General features: G+C 31.4%; 2 protein-coding genes across 2 annotated transcripts; one reads left to right on the top strand and one right to left on the bottom strand.

Annotated features, from left to right (window-relative positions):
• Positions 1-1,537: 1,537 nt before the first annotated feature.
• Positions 1,538-4,479, bottom strand: Yellow-g (L-dopachrome tautomerase yellow-g). The gene is made up of 3 exons (XM_083094878.1): positions 3,437-4,479; positions 2,764-3,178; positions 1,538-2,499 (listed from the first exon to the last, which is right to left on the bottom strand). Exons 1-3 carry the CDS (start codon positions 3,926-3,928, stop codon positions 2,273-2,275), a joined length of 1,134 nt encoding a protein of 377 aa, XP_082951004.1. The 5' UTR covers positions 3,929-4,479; the 3' UTR covers positions 1,538-2,272.
• A 548-nt stretch (positions 4,480-5,027) lies between these two features.
• On the top strand, positions 5,028-18,444 carry LOC145959238 (uncharacterized). The gene is given in 9 exon segments (XM_083077885.1): positions 5,028-5,570; positions 6,953-7,208; positions 8,285-8,911; positions 9,175-9,287; positions 14,199-14,700; positions 15,393-15,495; positions 15,832-15,920; positions 16,809-17,101; positions 17,875-18,444. Coding segments are annotated over 9 exon segments (2,460 nt in total). The 5' UTR covers positions 5,028-5,343; the 3' UTR covers positions 18,125-18,444.
• The last annotated feature ends 626 nt before the right edge of the window (positions 18,445-19,070 follow it).

The following is a 19,070-nucleotide window of genomic DNA, read 5'->3' as shown; positions in this document are numbered from 1 at the left end:
GAATGTCAAATGACATCTTAATGATGGTTTAATAATGTCATAATACGTTATTAAAAAGTCTAGACGTCATCTTGATACCTGAGTAATCAATCAATCCCGATTTTGCCGAAATAATTATTAAAACAAGGGACAATATATATATATATATTGTCCCTAGATGATTCGAAAATTATTCTCTATATATTTGAATCTCTATATATTAAATTTAATCTATCAATTAAATCTATCAATTATATTATATCTCATTTTGTTTTCTTTACTTTTCTTTTCTTTTTTTTTTCAGTGCACCTATCATCTGACATTCATATATATTATGTATATACATATATAGGGTGCTCCCGGATTAAGTGGCTAAACTTGAAATATAAATTTAGGATGCCAAAACAAAAATTTCTTCTGGAAGTATGCTCATAAATGCTTCATTCAAGAGATATTGATTTCTGAAGTTAAAAAACTATAGAAATAAGTAATGTCGAATAATGGTTTTTTTTTGTTTTGAAGATCGAAGGTTATTGACAGGCTTGTGCTCGCACTGTAAACAAAATTTTATCTATTTGTACCAAATAATTAGTTCGCTGAATGCTTGAAGAACTTTACAAACACACAATGTCAATCATTCATTTTCTCATCAATATACTTGTTTCGGGACTAGAGGCTATTATTTTAAACAAAACATTTAATAATTAAATTTTGATTATTATAAAGCAATAAAGAGGATAAACTTAAATTATTTTGAAATTATTCATTTCTAATAATTCCTATAAGTTCAATAGCTTCATCAATATCTTCAATCAATATCTCGAATGAAGCATTTATGAGCATACTTCTAGAGAAAATTTTTTTTGTTTTGATATCCTAAATTTATATTTCAAGTTTGGCCATTTAACTCGGGAGCATCCTGTATATGTATGTTATATTATAATCTTTTCAAGAAAGCAAAAAAAAAATAAATTAAATTTTTTTGATAAATATCAATCATGATTTTGCCGAAATAATTTAAAAAAAAAAATGAAGAATAATATCAATATATCTTGAATAATTATATTGAATAATTATATATCTTGATATCTATAATTATCTTGATATCGCATATTAATCACACTGCCATTAACTCTAAAAACTGAAAAATACCGATACTGATATAATACAATTATGTACTAATAATGATTTGCATTTTGTAATAATATGACTATGGAGATAAACATTTTTTATGATCAAGATTAATAGTGATACAAAGAATCAATATAAAGAGTAAACTACATCAAATCTAAATCCTCCTATTTTTGAATCATTAATCACTCGAGAATACGTATTTGCATTTTGATTAACTTGATTAGTTGGTTGTAAATTCACCTAAAATCTGGTGATTTTCACCTTGAATATGTGTATTCATCAAAAATAGAGTTTTACGTGTATATGGGTTACATAAAAAAACACGTGGCTCCACACATATAATTGTTTATATAAGCTGACGTTTACTAGCACATTGTTTTCTTTTCGACATAATAATGATTACAATCAACATTGCTGAGAATAAGTCATTTTTCTTGGATAACACATGAGTAAATTACTGTAAATGTTATAGAATCATAGTGAAAACTGTTTGTCGGCGTCGATTTAAATTATGAATCGACATGGTAAATAATTTTGACACTGGTCAACTTGTCCATAAATTGATCTACGATGACGTAATCGTGGAGGTGAGGTTTTGTAAAAATCCTTCATCGGTCACGGCTGTAGTAGTTGTGATAGAAGTAAACATCGTAAATATACTTATTATCTACGCTTATTATCTGATTGTTTCAACCTACTTTAAGTAATATTATTTGCTTGCTATCTAGGAGAACGCTGCCGATTACATGACTAGATCAGCGACAAAATAGAACTCGACTTTTCTATTTCTCTAAACTTAATTCAGCGATACTTGATTGCTCTAACAATTAAAGTTGAGAAACATCATACGGTAGTATGATATACTTAATAGTTGTCCTTCAACCGCGAAGAAGTACATGAGTACAATATGAGCTTGTTGTTCTATTTCTATGGAAGTAGGAATCAAGAACATCAATGTAATTTTCTCTCGATGCGTTAAAAATACGGAAAATGTACCTTGCGCCGATTGTCGTATCTCCATTATTTTTTAACGCATCGAAATCTCGAACACTCTCCAAAATTACCGATTTCAACTCCTGCTTACAAGCCTTATCATCAATTTATGTGTAATCGCGTGCCGTAGTGGTCGTAAGAAGCTCTTGAAGTTGACAAGAGGTTTCTACTCGTCGCAAGCCTTGACCAAGGGATGAATGGCCACGGAAGCACCCGAGCAACTCACGGTGTTCTGTATATAATCCTGGACGTTACTCTCGATGACCCACATAAGTCTCTTATATCCAGGTACCACTTGGGTCGCCAATCGACAGTCGTTGCCTTTTTGCACCAGCACGAAGTTCTCTTGTCTGAAGGGTGTCTCGGTGTTCCACATGTAGATATCGGAGTCACCTGGAAATTAATTAAAAATGTTTAGAAGATCGAAGTTTTAGAAGATAGAAGTTTCCTCTCAAAATTATGGCTCATGACAGAAAGATCTTATAGACATAATTTTCTTTATTTTAAAAGAAACAGACGAAGCCTGTAAAAGCACCTGCCTAATGTAAATTTTAACTATTTTTTTGATATAACAACTTTTTATGATTCTACAAAAATAGCTAAGTGATATGTGTCAGTCCTTCCTTTTTATTCTTCTAATTTTCTAGCGAAACTCACCCTTGTATCTGAAGAAAACGGCGCAGCCGTTATCGCTACCGAGGAGAACCAGCTTCTCTTGCTTCGGCCCAACATCTGCGACCGATCCTTGGGTGAGACCTTTCCTCAGATTCTCAGCCTTGATCGCGAAAAGCCTGTTGGATCCCAGATAAGTGAAGTACAACACCGGTGTACCGCAGCTCTTCTTCACCAGCGTCAAGTAGAGAACGTCTCTTCGTTGGACACCGGTGGTAACGGCATTCGGAAGGATTACCTTGTGTCCTTTATTCGCGGTGATATTGTAAACAATGATGGATTTCGAGGCGGCGTCGGTTATGTACGCGTATACCTGACCATCTTCTGCGTAATCGATCGCCAGATATTGCAAACGAGACAACGGATTTACCAAGAAGCTCAAGTCGATCACCTTCACGACCTGTCATGAGAAATATTTTGATATCGATCACCTGTCTCCAGAGTTTTATAATTTTATTTTTATATTATGGAGTCTAGTAAATTAATTTTGTAGGACTTTTGCTAAATTAAATACTTCGCTAGTCAACAATTAAATCATCACACAAACAAATGATAATAATTTTAAAGATTTTATGCAAAAAAGAGGACTTTAATTATTCCCAAAAAAAATATTAGACATGTATCTTGCAACTACATCTTTAATTATAATTTTCCGTACCTTTCCTGATTTGACGTTAATTCCGACGATCTTCGGAGGACACCTGCGCACCGGTTGTTCCAAAGTGTTTACGATACCAACGTCTAATACCCACAGGATTTCCTGAATGTCCAGGACCAAGTCCACGACGCTCTGCAGGGCCTGGCAGTTGCCCTCTTCCTGAATCGCCCAACAAGGGAACGGTGTCACCTTCGGCGCGCAGTCCTTCGTTTTCAGCGACATGACACCTAAGGTGAAGGGTACACCCGGTTTGTAGCGCGGCATCGCTATGATCATGTCCTCCTTGTAGATTTGCGCTCTGGTGCCGATGACATTCCTGGGAATGTAACGTCCGCTCGTCTCGTAGATGTTCCTCGTGCTCTGGCATGGCCAGTCCAGGCTGTAGCCCGTCAAGGAGAACGACAGCTCCGGCATCAACTGCTTGTCGCATACTACCAGCAATAAGCCACTCGCCAGGATCACCAGGCTCAGAGCGCTCCTCGGGATTCTCATCCTGCGCTCTTTTTTTACGACAAGTTAGAATAATGCGTGTCTTCCGGGTTGTAGTCTACAAGAGCGTACAATGGAAATTTAATTATTAAATCAATAAATAAATTATTAAATTTATTTTATGTAGATCTTTTCGAGAAAATTATTGAAAAATTGTAAGAATTGATAAGAACAGCTGTTGAAGGCGCGGCAAGAAGGATGTGAAAACTTACAAGATTTCCCGTGTGTAATCAGTTGGACGAAAATCTTTGAATGCGCTACTCATTTATACTGCTTTATACTTATACGCTCTGATTATGAACCGATTGAAATTGTTTACACTTTTATGCGCATATTGCCGCCTTCTTACGCAATACTTTGTAACAATTTTCTTGCTTAAGAGGGAATTTGTGAAGAGGAAATGCCTTGTGAAATGCATTTTCGAATGTCGTTTGTAAATAATAACGAATCCAGGAAGAAGTGAAAAGTGGGATGCGATAAATCAGGAAGTGAAATTGTATCAGGAAATTATTATTTCACTCGTTTTGTCAACTCTTTTATATTTTCCGTTTTTAATAATTTTTTATGTTTATCCTTTAATATTTGCCTTCAAAATTACTCTAAGATATTTTATATATATTTATCCTTTAATTTTTGCCTTAAAATTGAAGTTTCTATTGTTTCATTATTAAATATATTTAGAAAAATGCAACTGCTTAAAATATTTTAATAAATTTGTTTCTTCTTTTTTAATATATAAATAATATTTAATTATATATACATTAAATTAATTTAATTATATATAAATAATATTTACTCTTATTTATAGTGTTATTAAATATTTTGTTTTTATTCCTATTTGTTTAATTAATGTTAACTAATTGTTTAATTATAATTTTTGCATTTTTGTATTATTATTATATATAATTTTTAAATTATGCAAATATATTGTCAATTTATTTATTATTAATAGATAAAATATATTCTTAATATATTAATAGATAAAATATATTCTTAATATATTAATAGATAAAATATATTCTTATTTCAAGAGAGTAGGAAGAATCGATTCATAACAGAAAAAATAATTTAACGATTTGTTAACTAATTAAGTGATGAGTTCATACATGTATATACATTGTTTTTTGTTTACAACTAATTCTTTGTGTTTACCACCGGTTTTGGCAGTTCCATCCCACACATTTAGCACCGACTCGTGTGCGGAACTCCTTGAATGAACGTGATGATGTGTTGCGCATCGCGATTAAATATTTTTCAAACCGACACATTTCGTAATGAGCGGCTGCGTTACACGACAGGATTATAAAACTGGCGTAATTCGGAGGACCCTACAGTTTACGGTTCGATTCCTTCGCTAAAAGAGACGCGGCTTGGGACGCATAATTCGATAGAAACGGGGAAAACTCGAACGGGAAAGCATGTTCTTCGCACGGGCGGTGACGTTTATCATCGCCGTTGCTCTCGTCGGTGCTAACGAACAAAAGTGTATCGCGAACAAGAATATCGCGTGGACCGGCGGATCCTTCGAATGGCCTTGCCCGGCCACAAAGAACATGTTCAGGACCAGCGGTCGTTACATCTCGAAAAATGTCCTCGCCACCAGGGCTGCGATCTACAAGGACGATGCTGTCCTTGCTTTACCTAGGTATGAAAAATATATACAATTTATTAATTTCCAAAATTGTTTTAAATAATTTTCAACATTGTTTCTGCTACAATTATACAATTATAAATTTTTGATATTTTTATTTTTTAATATTTTTATAATTTTTTGATGTTTTTATAATTTATTAATATTTTTATAATTTTTTGATATTTTTATAATTTTTTGATTCTCTTTATCATTATATATAATAAAATTATTCTACAGAAAAATAAATCAGAGCAAATAAATAAATTTCTGATATTGCATCAAATTTTTAATGATGCAATATTTAATAAAAACTTTCGGTTATTTAAAACGTGTTTATGAAAATAGATTTTCTTGAATTATCTTATGAAAAAATTAATGTAATATTAATAAAATGTATAAGTAATAAGGATTATAATACTTCGCAAATTGAAGTGAATTTTTTGCTACTATAATAGAATTTTTAAATACATTTTAAATACATTTTTAAATACAAATTATTATATTACTAAAAATTCAAATTTTATATCTATAAATATGTGTTTGCATGTAAAAAAATCTACAAAAATAATTCTACAAAAAGAAAGCAACATCGTCATTTGTGTTATTTCTTTAATGATAAGTCGCGCTGCTATTGCAACAAAAAGTTCGAGGAACCTATATAAAGAAATAGATCGTATTTGTACCTTCGATTCACGAAATCATACGTTCGATGGCGTCCAAATCAGGATAAAAAGGTAGCCGCATTCTTGAGCGAGTTAACTGGTCCCATAAGAGGTAAGCGCACGTGCGTTACATCAGAAGCGGTACACGCAGTTCTTGTAGAAATCGTTAACGAGATCGTTGGTCGTAAGTCGATCGTAATCGGAGGGCGCGGTCGTAATCATAATTTCTCCGATGCGGAAAGATGTAGCGGTCGTCTGCTGGTAAAATTCCGATGAAACTATCACTTTCAAGTTTCGCTTTGAACGTGGCAATCGAGAGAAACAAGGCTGTAGACCTTGTCAAGGGTCACGCGATATAAGTGTCTACCTTCATAACAACGTTACATCATTCGGGCATTAACCGTATTGTAGTGCAAAGAGATATTTACATCCGTAAACGTAACATGAAAAATAACTGAAACGTACAAAGTAATTTTAACTAATATCTATCTTTAATTTATTCGATATAAATCAATCGAGAGATGCAAAAAATTGCATTTCACATAATTAATGTATCTTATAACAGATTTCACCCTTTATGATTGTTATTTATGAAGCATCATAATTTCAGGAGAAGTAATAAAAAATTTAAATTGCCGGAAGAGATTTTGTGTTAACATTTTCCGAAAAAAAATAGGGAAAATCAATAATTCCAAGAGCCTAAGAACATATTTGCTTGAAACGTTTCTTCAGATTTAAACCTGGCGTGCCAGTGACCTTGGCCAGAGTGTCGTTGAAGGATAAGAACTGTCAGGCCAATCTCCTCCCTTTCCCTTGCTGGTCCCTCCAAGAAGAGGGAACGTGTTCCGCGTTGCAAAACGTCGTGGACATCTATTTGGATCCTCAAGAAATCCTGTGGGCGCTGGACACGGGCGTCGTAAATTCCCTCGAGCAGCCCGAACGAAAATGCCCGCCAAAGGTTGTCGCCCTGAACATAAAAACCGGCAAGGTGAGATAATTCGCGCGTATCAATTCAAACTAGCGATAAAACGGCGTGTATGTGTGTCGTTTACGTATACATATAAAGATATAAATTTTATGGTGTTGTTTAATTCTTTTCTGAAGGTATTTTTTCAAAGGATAAGAACGATATCCCTGAAATTCACTGCAACTTGTTATTTATATAGAAAGAGAAGCGTTCTAATATATATTTATTTATTTAAATTTATTGATGAAAAAGAGAATTTGTACTTTTATTTATGTAATTTTTCGTTAGCATTTGTGCATTATTCGTGCACATTATTTATTCAGTCAGCATTAGTTGCTTTTCCCTTTTGCTTTCGCGAGTCTTATGTAATAAGAATTTTAAACGCCTTTCCTATCGTAATCGCCGCGAAATATACAATTAAAAAACCATCTATTATCTTTTAAACCGTATAATTATATTGAAATTTAATGCCAATTGAAGTAAGATCTAAGTTTGTTAAGGAAATTGCAATGCTATCTTTATCTTTTCATTTTGAGAAGAATAAGTTTTTTTTTAAAGAAAAGTATAGATATATTTAATAATTAATTTATGATATACTTATTAATAATTCAATAATTATTTATTAATAATATTTATTGATAAATTTCATTAATTTTTATTTTTTTACCATTTTTTTCCTATTTATATATTTTATTTGTTTAAATTTATAATTTACATTTTTATTTAAAAATTTATTTTAACCTATAAAATAACTTTTTTAAATTTTCTAATAATTTAATTTAATAATTCATATTTATTATATACATATATATATATATATATCCTTATTTTTTATATATTTAATTTTATAAATCTTAAATTCTTTCAAAATATTAAAATTAATTAAATAAGTTTACTAAATTTTATTTATTAAATTATTAAGTTTAGAAAATTTATATAATCGCCAGGAATGTTGCTTTTTGACAGTAAATTTATGACTGGATTTGGATCGCGAAGAGAAAAAGAGAGAGAAAATAAAAGAGAGAATTTTGCAGTATATTTTCTTTCTCTTCTTCAATCAATCAAGGAAGATGTAAAATGACCATTTTCTATTCCAGGTCGTAAAAATCGTCGACCTGTCCGGCCTGACAAACACCGCGTCCCGACTGCAGTATGTCGTGGCCGACTACAATTCGGACGGCCGGGTGTTCATCTACGTGTCTGACGCGGCTTCGAGGGCGATCCTGGTGTACGACGTGACTTCCGGTCGTGGCTACCGCGTCGTCCTTCCTCAGGCCGTGACCACGAACTGTAACCGTAGGGACGTGCTGTACCTAGCGCTGATGCACCGCCAGGACGGTAGCACCTGCCTCATCTTCACGTACCTGGGCAGCAGCCGTCTGTTCTCCATCCGAACGGATCACCTCCGGAACGGATACACCCAGGGCAAGATACACGATCTCGGCGTCAAGCCCGCGCGTCTCGTCGTCCTGGGCACCGACAACGGCAACGCGCTCTTCTTCCGTTATGAGGGCAACGCCGAGGTCTACAGATGGGACACCAACACGCCCTTCGTGTCGGCCAACTTCCAGCCGGTCTACACCAGCACCGAGTGCGCCCTGGCCACACACATCGTGCCCGATTACAAGAGGGGCCAGATGCGTGTCCTGGAGAGCAACTTCCCGGATTACATGCAGGGCACCGTCGGCTGCGGCGCCAATCACGCGTTGAATCTTATGTGAAGAGCAAGAGAGAGAGAGGTTCCTTCTCGCTCTGCCGATTGCGACTAGTCAAGGAGATGGTGTTGTTATTAAGAAGGGCGCGCTAATAAGAGATTTTCCGGTTTTTATTTTTTTTTTTGGGTCGGGAAATCGATTCATTCAATTCATTCATAATTCTCGATGTTCACCTCTCCACCTACGCTATAAATAACGTACCTTGCGCCGATTATCGTATCTCCATTGCTATAAATGTAGGACATAGAGGTAAAAAATACGCACACATATAGGCATATGCACGTTTACTTTATCACCTTTTAGCGTCGAAATTTGAGTGCAACGAAAAATTATGTCGGCTGCGACGCGTTCTTTGCATAGCCGACGAAGCAAAAACTCTTCAACAGTAAGCAAAATGTCAATCGCTGACATTCGACGAGCGGAGAAATAAATGTATTTTAAAAATTCAGCGTCTTTTAACTTTTCCTTCGCATGTGCAGCGCTTTAAATTTGCTTTGATGAATCTTAAAGAAGTTCAATTATTCTAATTATTTTAACTCAATTTTTTCCCATTGAAATCAGTTGAATAATTTGACAATTATTAAATTATTCAATTAAATAATCAATTAATATAATAATAAATTGATTAATTATTAATATTATTAATATTATAATTGATTATTATAATTATTAATATTATAATTGATTCAATTAAATAATCAATTAATATAATAATAAATTAAATAATTAAATAATTTGATTTTACGCATTTTTTTAATAGAGAGATTAAAGAGAATGTTTTCTTTTTTGCTTCAGTCAAATTATAAAATTATACACTAAATGCTTTTGAAAAGGAAAAAAAGAAAGAACGTTAGCAAATTGTGCATTGTGTGCAATTAAGGAATATAAAAAGATAATCACATCGCGTGTGTTGTATCTAGATTAGCAGGTGATTCGTCAACACTTTTTTTCTCTACGTTGATCCAGTTCCACAACTCGTACACTTGGAATAATTAACGAGAACGAGTTTGGTTTTCAGTACTGGTTTTCCTTTCGAATTCTCAAGTCCGATTTACTAACAGCTGTTTACAATATACGTTACAATGAATATTTCTCTCTTTCACGTCTTCTGAAACGGACATTGAACCGAAATGTTATACGATACGTTAAACTTTCAAAATGAAACTTGATATTCAAGATCAAATTGTATCCTTTCTGGCTTTATACGATACTATGAAAGTTTGATCTATGAATGTATTTAATTACATATTACATAACGTGTGTTTTAATATTCTAATTTCGCGATATTTATAGCTTCGAGATTATTACAAAATAATACTGGAGCAAATCGGAGCGATTCTATTTTATTTAATTAGCAACTGATATAACAAAATGGAATTTTAGTTTTTTATTTAAATGAAACATAATAACGTATATAAATATTATATTTAAAATATTACTAAAATATCTTCAAGTTGAATAATATTATCAGAGATAAAATAATGATATTACTGATTTATGATAACAAAATTATGTGTCTTATTATGAATAATGTTGCATTGTTTAATACAAGAAAAAAAATTTTTATATGAACAAAACTTTATCGATGCAGATTGACATCAACAAATTATAATGACAATGATGTTCGCTCTTGAATTTATTCTTTAATGATTCATTTCCATCGCATTTGATCAACTGAGCTATAATTTTTTTCCAATTAATGAACTTACTCGGCGTAATATAAGTCGTAACATTTAATGAACGTAAATTAATGTTAATAAGCGCATTATAAATAGCAATTTTATTTAAACGATACTCCACACGTTTCATGACAGTCAAAATTAAATTTGCACTATAAGCGATTAATCGATGGTAGATGGTACAAAAACATCTCGAATAGCGAAAAGAACGAATCGCTATTTATTTTCAATTTAATGAAAGAAGGAGGGTTGTATTTTAAAATTTCATCTCTTGCGTTATCTTCTAATTTATTCTAAACATATACAAATGCACTTTCGAAATACTTGCTGACTTGATATGATCTATTAACTAGTAAAGATAAATATTCGTTAATTATATGTTTACTGAATATAATTATATATCTAATATGTGTAGTTTAAGTGACAGATGATATTTATTTATATGAATGTACCTCAATAAATTTACTCAAGTCACGCTTAAATAACTCGAAGTAAACGCTCTGTTTCAAAAAATTCACATTATTAGTTCAATTTTTATTGCATAATGCGTGACTAAAATTTCTAAATAATCACAAAATAAATTCATGAAAAGATAAAAAGAAATGAGTATGTATAAAATTTTTTTATTTTTAATACCATATGGTTTTTTATTCTATATAATCATTTATAAAAAGTATTATATACCGATTTAATATTTTTATTCTGACAGCATCATGAGAGAGATTAAAATAAAATTGAACCGATGGAATCGTTTTGAAGTAAACGGAGCACCTGAAGCAAAAGTGCTTATCATGCCAGATAACCACCTTGGTGTAAACGTCCTTTATAACTATCTATTCGCTCTTATTCCCAGGTTGAGAATTTATTTGTTAATTTTTCCAAGTCGATATCGTTCCAGGTCGATAGCTAGGCACTTCCACTTCGTGAGAATGAAGGGCGATCGTGATCGCATGGTATTTCCCATGGTGTTTCGTGCGCGATATTGGGTAACAACAAAATATCCGATCTCTTTCTCCGATACAACGCAGAGTTCGATACACGAGAGGTTCGTGATCGAATAATCGAGCCTTATCCCCTATTGCCATACCTCATTTCCCTATCTTGAGCTGAGAATTGCACAGAATTGCAACGATTAAAGATTGTGCATTTTGTTAGCGAAACATCACATTATTCAGTCTTTTAATTAGCAGTTGTAGCAGAGATTTCGAGATAGTAACACAAAAAATGGAATGCAAATGCGTTGCGATTTTTTTGTATCGAACAAAATTTAGCAAACGTGTGATATTCTAAAAAATGAAGAAATAATTAATAATATATAAAAAATATATATAAGAAACATTGATTTTTATGTATTTTTTATTTATAATAAATAATATAAATAGATTAATATTGCTATTCTTAATATTTTATTTTTAATTTTTATATAATAATTTATTTTTAATAATTATTATATCAAAAATATAATTAATAGTTAATGTTTTAATAATTAATAGTTAATATAAAATAGCAAAACTTTATATATATATGATTTTGTATGCAAGCATGCATATATGACATCATAAAAAATTACGTATACCGATAAATATGTCAAGCAGCAAAATTGTGACATGATGATAATATAGGAATGTCGAATTAATTTATCATGCTTTCTTTTGATCGCACCTATAAGTAAATTGTATCTAGTTCAATGGGTGCGGTCTTTAGTTCCGGCACTTTCGATCGAAACCAAGGACGTTTACGTATTGATTCTAATGCTGTAGCTCCAGCTCAAGTGTCGTTTGATGTCACAGTATTTTATGGTGTTTTGTAATATCGTAGTTAAATTAATGGTGATTTATACGGGGGATATTTCAAACGTTTCGAATTAAATTTTTTTGTCATTTTATAAAATTCTAGAATCTATTTCCCTTCTCTATAAATTCTAATCTAGCGTATGTACAATTAATTTATGAGACATTGAATATGTATATAATAAATTAAACGTATATTGATTCTGACGGATCACACATAAATTTTTTAAAGAACGAAAAGATACATGTGTGATAAGAATATTTAAATAAGAAGCTTAGAGATAAATTTATTTTAAATTTTATTTCATTTCGATAAAACGCAAATTGAGTAATTACTATCATTGAACTATTAAACTAACTGAACTATTTCAATAAGTTACAGTAAATATTGATGATAGTTACAAAGCATAATATCAAGCACGCGTAACACATTACGTTATGTCTGTGCGTGATATTGATTGAAATGTTACGAGATATTCCAACATGATCGATATAGTTTCTCTACCGAGTTTTTCTTCCATTAATTAAGTTACACGTTTTAATTATTAGCGAAACTTAAATAATTGTGCTTGCATAAGTTAATACAATTGCATGATATACGTTTCAGTTTAATTTCATATATGTATTAATAATTATTATTTTAATAAAAATCAGACAGAAAATAATTATGTGTAGAAAATATAAATGGAAAAAATTGTAATTCTTTTCAATAAAAAAATTCTAAAAAAATACTAAATCAAATTTTAGAAACAAAAGACATGGACTCTAAGAATTTAGAATTTTTTAAGAGTGTTTTACTCGAAATATACATATATAATCTTTGGATAATTTTTATAATTTTTGCTTTTATAAAGAAAAATATATATTTATTGCTATAGTAAAGCAATTATATATAGTAAAGCAATTATATATAACATTATTATATATCGTAAAAGTCAATATAATACAATACAATGTAATAAAACCGAATCATATGATATCTTACCTCGTTATCAGTCATTTAATTAAATCATCATTACGAAAAATTCCTCATCAAGCTTATCGCAGCATCAATTATTAGTGCGTGAAGGATTTTCACTTTTAATTTCCTTTCCGCGATATTTTATCGCGAGGAAAGCGATACTATTAATCTCAGATCTACGCAAGCTAGAATAAATACGAAGGTGTGGATGTCAAGTAGTCCCGAGCTATCTTTCTCCCCACTTTTCAAAGAGAGATTTGCACGAAATTGAGCGCACTTCGAATTCTAGTCCCGGAATGGCTCGTTCTTCGTAGGCGCACTGCCCCTTAGATAAAGCGATTGTGCGTACGCGTTGTGAGTAAAAGTGCATTCGTGTCTCGTTACACAATGCGTTCGAGTTACAGTATCCTGTCTCCTAGTGCACTGCAAGTTCCAGGTCGATGCTGGAAAATTGAATCAGTCAGTATTGTATTGGTGAAGCTTGTGGCACAAGCCCAGTATACTTCTCGCGATAGTTCACGCTTGTGCAGCGCGAACCTATTTAGTTCCAGCGATAGTTATCGTCACGCTATCCTGTCTCTTGTGTTGCTAGAAGAGTGATACAGCTTAGATCTGCTACAGAATTTTAGCTCCTGATTCTTGAAACATGAGGTGAGCAGATAATCACGATGTAGGAAAGAAGGAAATAGATAATTTAAATAGAAATATATAAAGAATATATTATTATTCAAGTAGAGTTTACCCTTTCCTTTCTCTTACTTAAGCTACCTTTTCTCTTTAGATTATTTTAAAAATAATATGAACGTTTCTCTTCATAAAAGAAAAAATTAATTTCAATAGCTGCTTATTCCTGAATTTTTTTTCAGGTACGTGCTGTTGATACCGACTATTCTGTCGTTGCTGTACGTCAGGACGAAGGCAGAAACGTTGGAAACCGTGGCACAATGGCAATTGCTTGATTTCGCACTGCCATACGATCGCGGTTTTCTCGATCAGTATCAGCAGGAAAATATAGTGCTGACTGGTATCGAGATATCTTGGGACAGAATTTTCGTCAGCATGCCCAGGCTACGAGCTGGTGTGCCGGCCACCTTGAGCTTCTTCTCCAGAAGGGAACCCTTAGGAAGCAGCCCGAAACTTCAGGCGTATCCTTCGTGGGACTGGCACGGAGCTGGAAAGGGGGAAATCAATTGCACCAAGTTGATTTCGGTGTATCGAACCAGGATCGATAGCTGCGACAGATTGTGGGTTGTTGATGCCGGAGTCACGACATCAGTCGATGATTTTATGCCTATCTGTCCGCCGAAAGTCGTGGTCTTCGACTTAAAGACCAATCAGGTGGTTCGTCATGTCACTTTTCCGCGTGAGGTGAGCGAAGTGACATTTCTCTTTGTTATAAAGAGTGGAGTGAACGCGTTAATAAATGAGCCTAGACTGATTTTTAAGTAGAAGCTATAAAATAAATATATAAAATTAAATAAATTAAATAAATTAAATAAATTAAAAAAATTTAATAAATATATAAAAAAAAATAAATAATTATATATATATATATATATATATATATATATATATATATAAAGATATCTGAAAGTAGAGAAATATTTTTATAGGGAAAAATATATCCAGAACAATATTTGTGAATTTTATTAATGTCTTTGTATAGGAAAGATATTTTTTATCTATTAAGCTGTTTTTAAATGTGATAAGAAATTTAAGAAATTTATTTATAACTTTATACATACACATTTTAATACATACATGTATTCAGACGTATTCTTTTTTTTAGTACGTTATATGACAGGTAACATTATAAATAGAATCACAAAAGAGAATGTTAGAAGGGGCGAAATTATCTGCAAATGACTAGTATAATAATTTCAAATAACAACTAGAGAGAATAATTGGAAATCGGTTTTATTACTTTACATATCTATAAACAGCAAAATAGAGTTGATTTGTAATAATAATAGCTTTCGAAAAACAAGTTACATTGAGAAAACATCATTATGTGTAAAAGTAATTGTTTTCGGTTATTATTATTATTTATCTCTGTTTAGGTGTTGAGGCCAGATAGTTTGCTGACCAATTTTGTCATCGACGAAGTTTCGGCAAAAACGTGTGATGATGTATTTCTCTACATAACAGATACTCTTGGTCCAGGTAAACCATTTTTAATTAAATCGTTGGAAAAATATTTTTAAGAAAATATCGTACTTTAAATCTTCTACAATAATATTTTTGATTTATTTCGATAAAAAAAAATAATGATGATTTATCATGAAATTGAAATATATAAGAGAATTAAGTAAAAAATAGCAAATACCTCTCTTCAACAAACATGATTTTTTCTCTTGAAATTATCTTTTTCAAGCTATTTAGTTTTTTTATTATAATAAGGAATTATGTATAAAATTTTTTCTTTATAAATTCTTGAAAAAAACTTAATATCTTAAACCTTAAAATATATGTATTTAAAAAATTCTAATATCTTTTTAGGAATTCTTGTCTTCGATGCTGCTAGGGATAGGAGCTGGAGCCTTCTTCATGCATCCATGCTTCCTAATCCAGATGAAGCAACATACAAAGTGAGGATAAAAGATTCAATTAAAAAAGCATGCATTATATAAAAAATAAAATTAAAACATATTCGTTATATAAATTATTTTAAATATGTTTTATAGGTTATTTATACACATTTAAGTAGTCATAATAAAAACAAAAATATTATTAAAAAAATAATAAAGAAATACTAATTTTACGATAGAATGGAAAATTTATTATTAAAGGCTGCTAAAATAGAAGAATTTTTTATTGAATGATAACAATCTTGAGTATATGTTTCTTAACTTTCAACACTTCTTGTCACGAACGTTGACAGAACAATAATCTATCCGTCTCTTTACATGTGTCTCTTTCATATCGGTGCTTGACCTTTTCCTTTCTCGATACCTTTTGTGGCAGACCCCACTACTGACATATCACCAGATACATATGTAAACAAGGACACGTTGCTCTCTCTATTTCTTACAGTTTTATTATCTCTCTTTTTATTATCTCTCGCCAATTGCAATAATTATAGAAAATGATTGCATTTAATGTCTAACATTTATCGCGCTATCGCACTTCAAAAAATATTACGACACACAAATTTTAATAATGTATTGTATTCAAAAAATTTATTGTTTTTCATTATTTCCTCAAATATATAATAGATTATTTTTGAATTTTATATAGGTTAATATAATAAATATCGTTCAATACCTGTCGTAAAAATTTATAATATTCATTAACATAATTTCCCCTAATTAGGGAAAATATTATAAAATATAAAATATAAAAATATTATAAAATATAACGTGTGCAATATACGCATGATATATGATACACGATATATTCGAGTGCAGAGGCAATAAAATTTCTTCAATATATTGCACGCATCTATACTATAATATTAAATAGGCACTTCTCCCCAGATTGGAAGCGTCACTTTCGAGTTCCTGGACGGCATAGTGGGTATAGCATTTTCACCGAGACTCCGAACCGTTTATTACCAACCTCTGGCGACCGATCGTATCTACAGCGTATCCACCTCCGCGTTGCAAGCCGGACCGCTTTCTTTGGGGCAACAGTTACCTGTGACCACGATCGGCAGAAAGTCAAGTCAAGGTCTGCCACTGGCTGTGAATCCTCAGGATGATACGATCTTGTTCGCCCCTTTAACCGAGACCGCGATTGCGTCGTGGCAACCGCGAACCAATCAGCAGAGGTGCGACAAACAATTTCGAAGATGTGTTTTCAGCTATTAAATTACTCGAAAAAATTTGACAGATAAATACACAATATGTCGACCTAATGCGAATTAATTTTTAGAAATTGACGTTTAGCAAAAATAATCTTTAAAAAAAAAACAGAGAAAAATAGTTTGATTATTATTCTGTATTATATTATAAAAATAATAAGTTTCTATAATCGAGGGTAACAAAATCTATAAGAAAATCTTAAAACCGGTTTTGCCAAGTCCAATGATCGCAATAATTAGAATATATTGTATAGGTCAATCTTTTTTTTAAATACTGAATTACTAAAGTATAGTGTTAGGATTTTCCATAAGGAAATATAATTGCTATGACGTCAGTTGTTTTTCCATCGTTATCTTAATTGTTTGAAAAAATGGAAAAAACGATTTGCAAATATTTTATTTCTTATAAATATTATTAGTCAAAAAATATTTCGCAGGGCTGACATCATCTTCATATGCTTTTTTTAGTAATATAATAATATCTTATAAGAGAGAGAGACTTATTAATCTAGAAAAAATTTTGAAACTTATTGTTATTGCACAAATTTTGAAACTTATTGTTATTGCACAATGAATATAAGACAAAAATAATATTTTTAATGCCTATTTTCATTCGATTGTTCTCTCATTTTGATGACTAATAATTTATTAATTACGAAGTAGCAATCATGTTCTTATTATATATATTATAATTATAATTCTATAAATATTATTCAAATTATTCTTTTAATTTTTTTTAGAATACTCGCTTATAGTCCAGAGGAATTACAATTTACCGCCGAGATATTATGGGCGAAACGTGACAATGGCAACTACTGGGTAATGTCGTCGAGATTCCACAAGTTCTTCCTGAGACAAATTGATACTCGTCAAATTAATATTCGCATCATGAGAATCAAAACGGATAATCAAGCGTTAAATCCGTTTTTTAATCGACAGATTGATCCGTATTTTTCATTAAATTTCTACAATAATACCCTAGGATTCTGAAGAAGAGAGCATTGATTGTGGAAATGAAATGAAAAAGAGATTGTGCCAGTACATTGATGTTTGAAAAAAGTCATCAGTGGAACTTATATGGAAATGAAATTTGTGATAAAAGTATAGCAGAAAAGCAAGAAATGTCTGTCATGTATAAAAAATGCTTTGTAGATGCTTGTAAAATAAAATGTCTTGTATGTTTAAATGTTCTCCGATTTGGAGCATCGATTACAAGAATTCTATTACATTCTATTACAAGAATGTAGCAATTAAAAATCATTATTTATGTGTAAACTCTGCAAACGTTATTTCAATTTTTAATTTTTTCAAAGCGATATCTCAAAAAATCCCTAAAATAAAAAATACTTTTTTCCGAGTTTATTTTTTTTGAAAATACACACAATTTTAAATATGTACAGTAGTCTTTGATTTCTTCTTATATTAAATATTTAAAAAAATTGAATTAATTAATTAATTTCTCAAATATATATAATTAAAGTACATTATTTTTTATTCAAATATTGCTCGACTTTATCGGAAAATTAAGTTTAATTCAGTATGTTGCTGAGTTCGCAAATTCTTCAATGTACGTAATATCGACTCGCATTCTTTCACATTCTTTATACAGCCTGATATCCAATATGCTCAATAACTTACATTCGCAAAAAGCTTGCGATATTACAAGTTTGTGATATTTTATAGTATCGATTTTTAATACGTCACTTTTTCAGTTTACGCAGTGCACGCTTTTCTATACGTTTTCTCATTTAAAGTCAATTTAATGCATGTACTCTCTAAAAGTGAATCAGTGTATTATCACTGTAATCAGTGCTGTATTTATAACTGCTTGTAATCAGTGAGTATTTACTGTTTTTCAGTGATAATACACTGATTCACGCTAGTGAAAGTAGTATATATATTACTTTCACTAGCGTGAATCAGTGTATTATCACTG

This window comes from Camponotus vicinus, unplaced genomic scaffold (assembly GCF_025532165.1).
Source record: "Camponotus vicinus isolate PSW18456_S1 unplaced genomic scaffold, iyCamVici1.0 SCAF_1, whole genome shotgun sequence".
Taxonomy (NCBI): domain Eukaryota; kingdom Metazoa; phylum Arthropoda; class Insecta; order Hymenoptera; family Formicidae; genus Camponotus; species Camponotus vicinus.
This window is presented reverse-complemented; position numbering and strand designations above follow the sequence as displayed.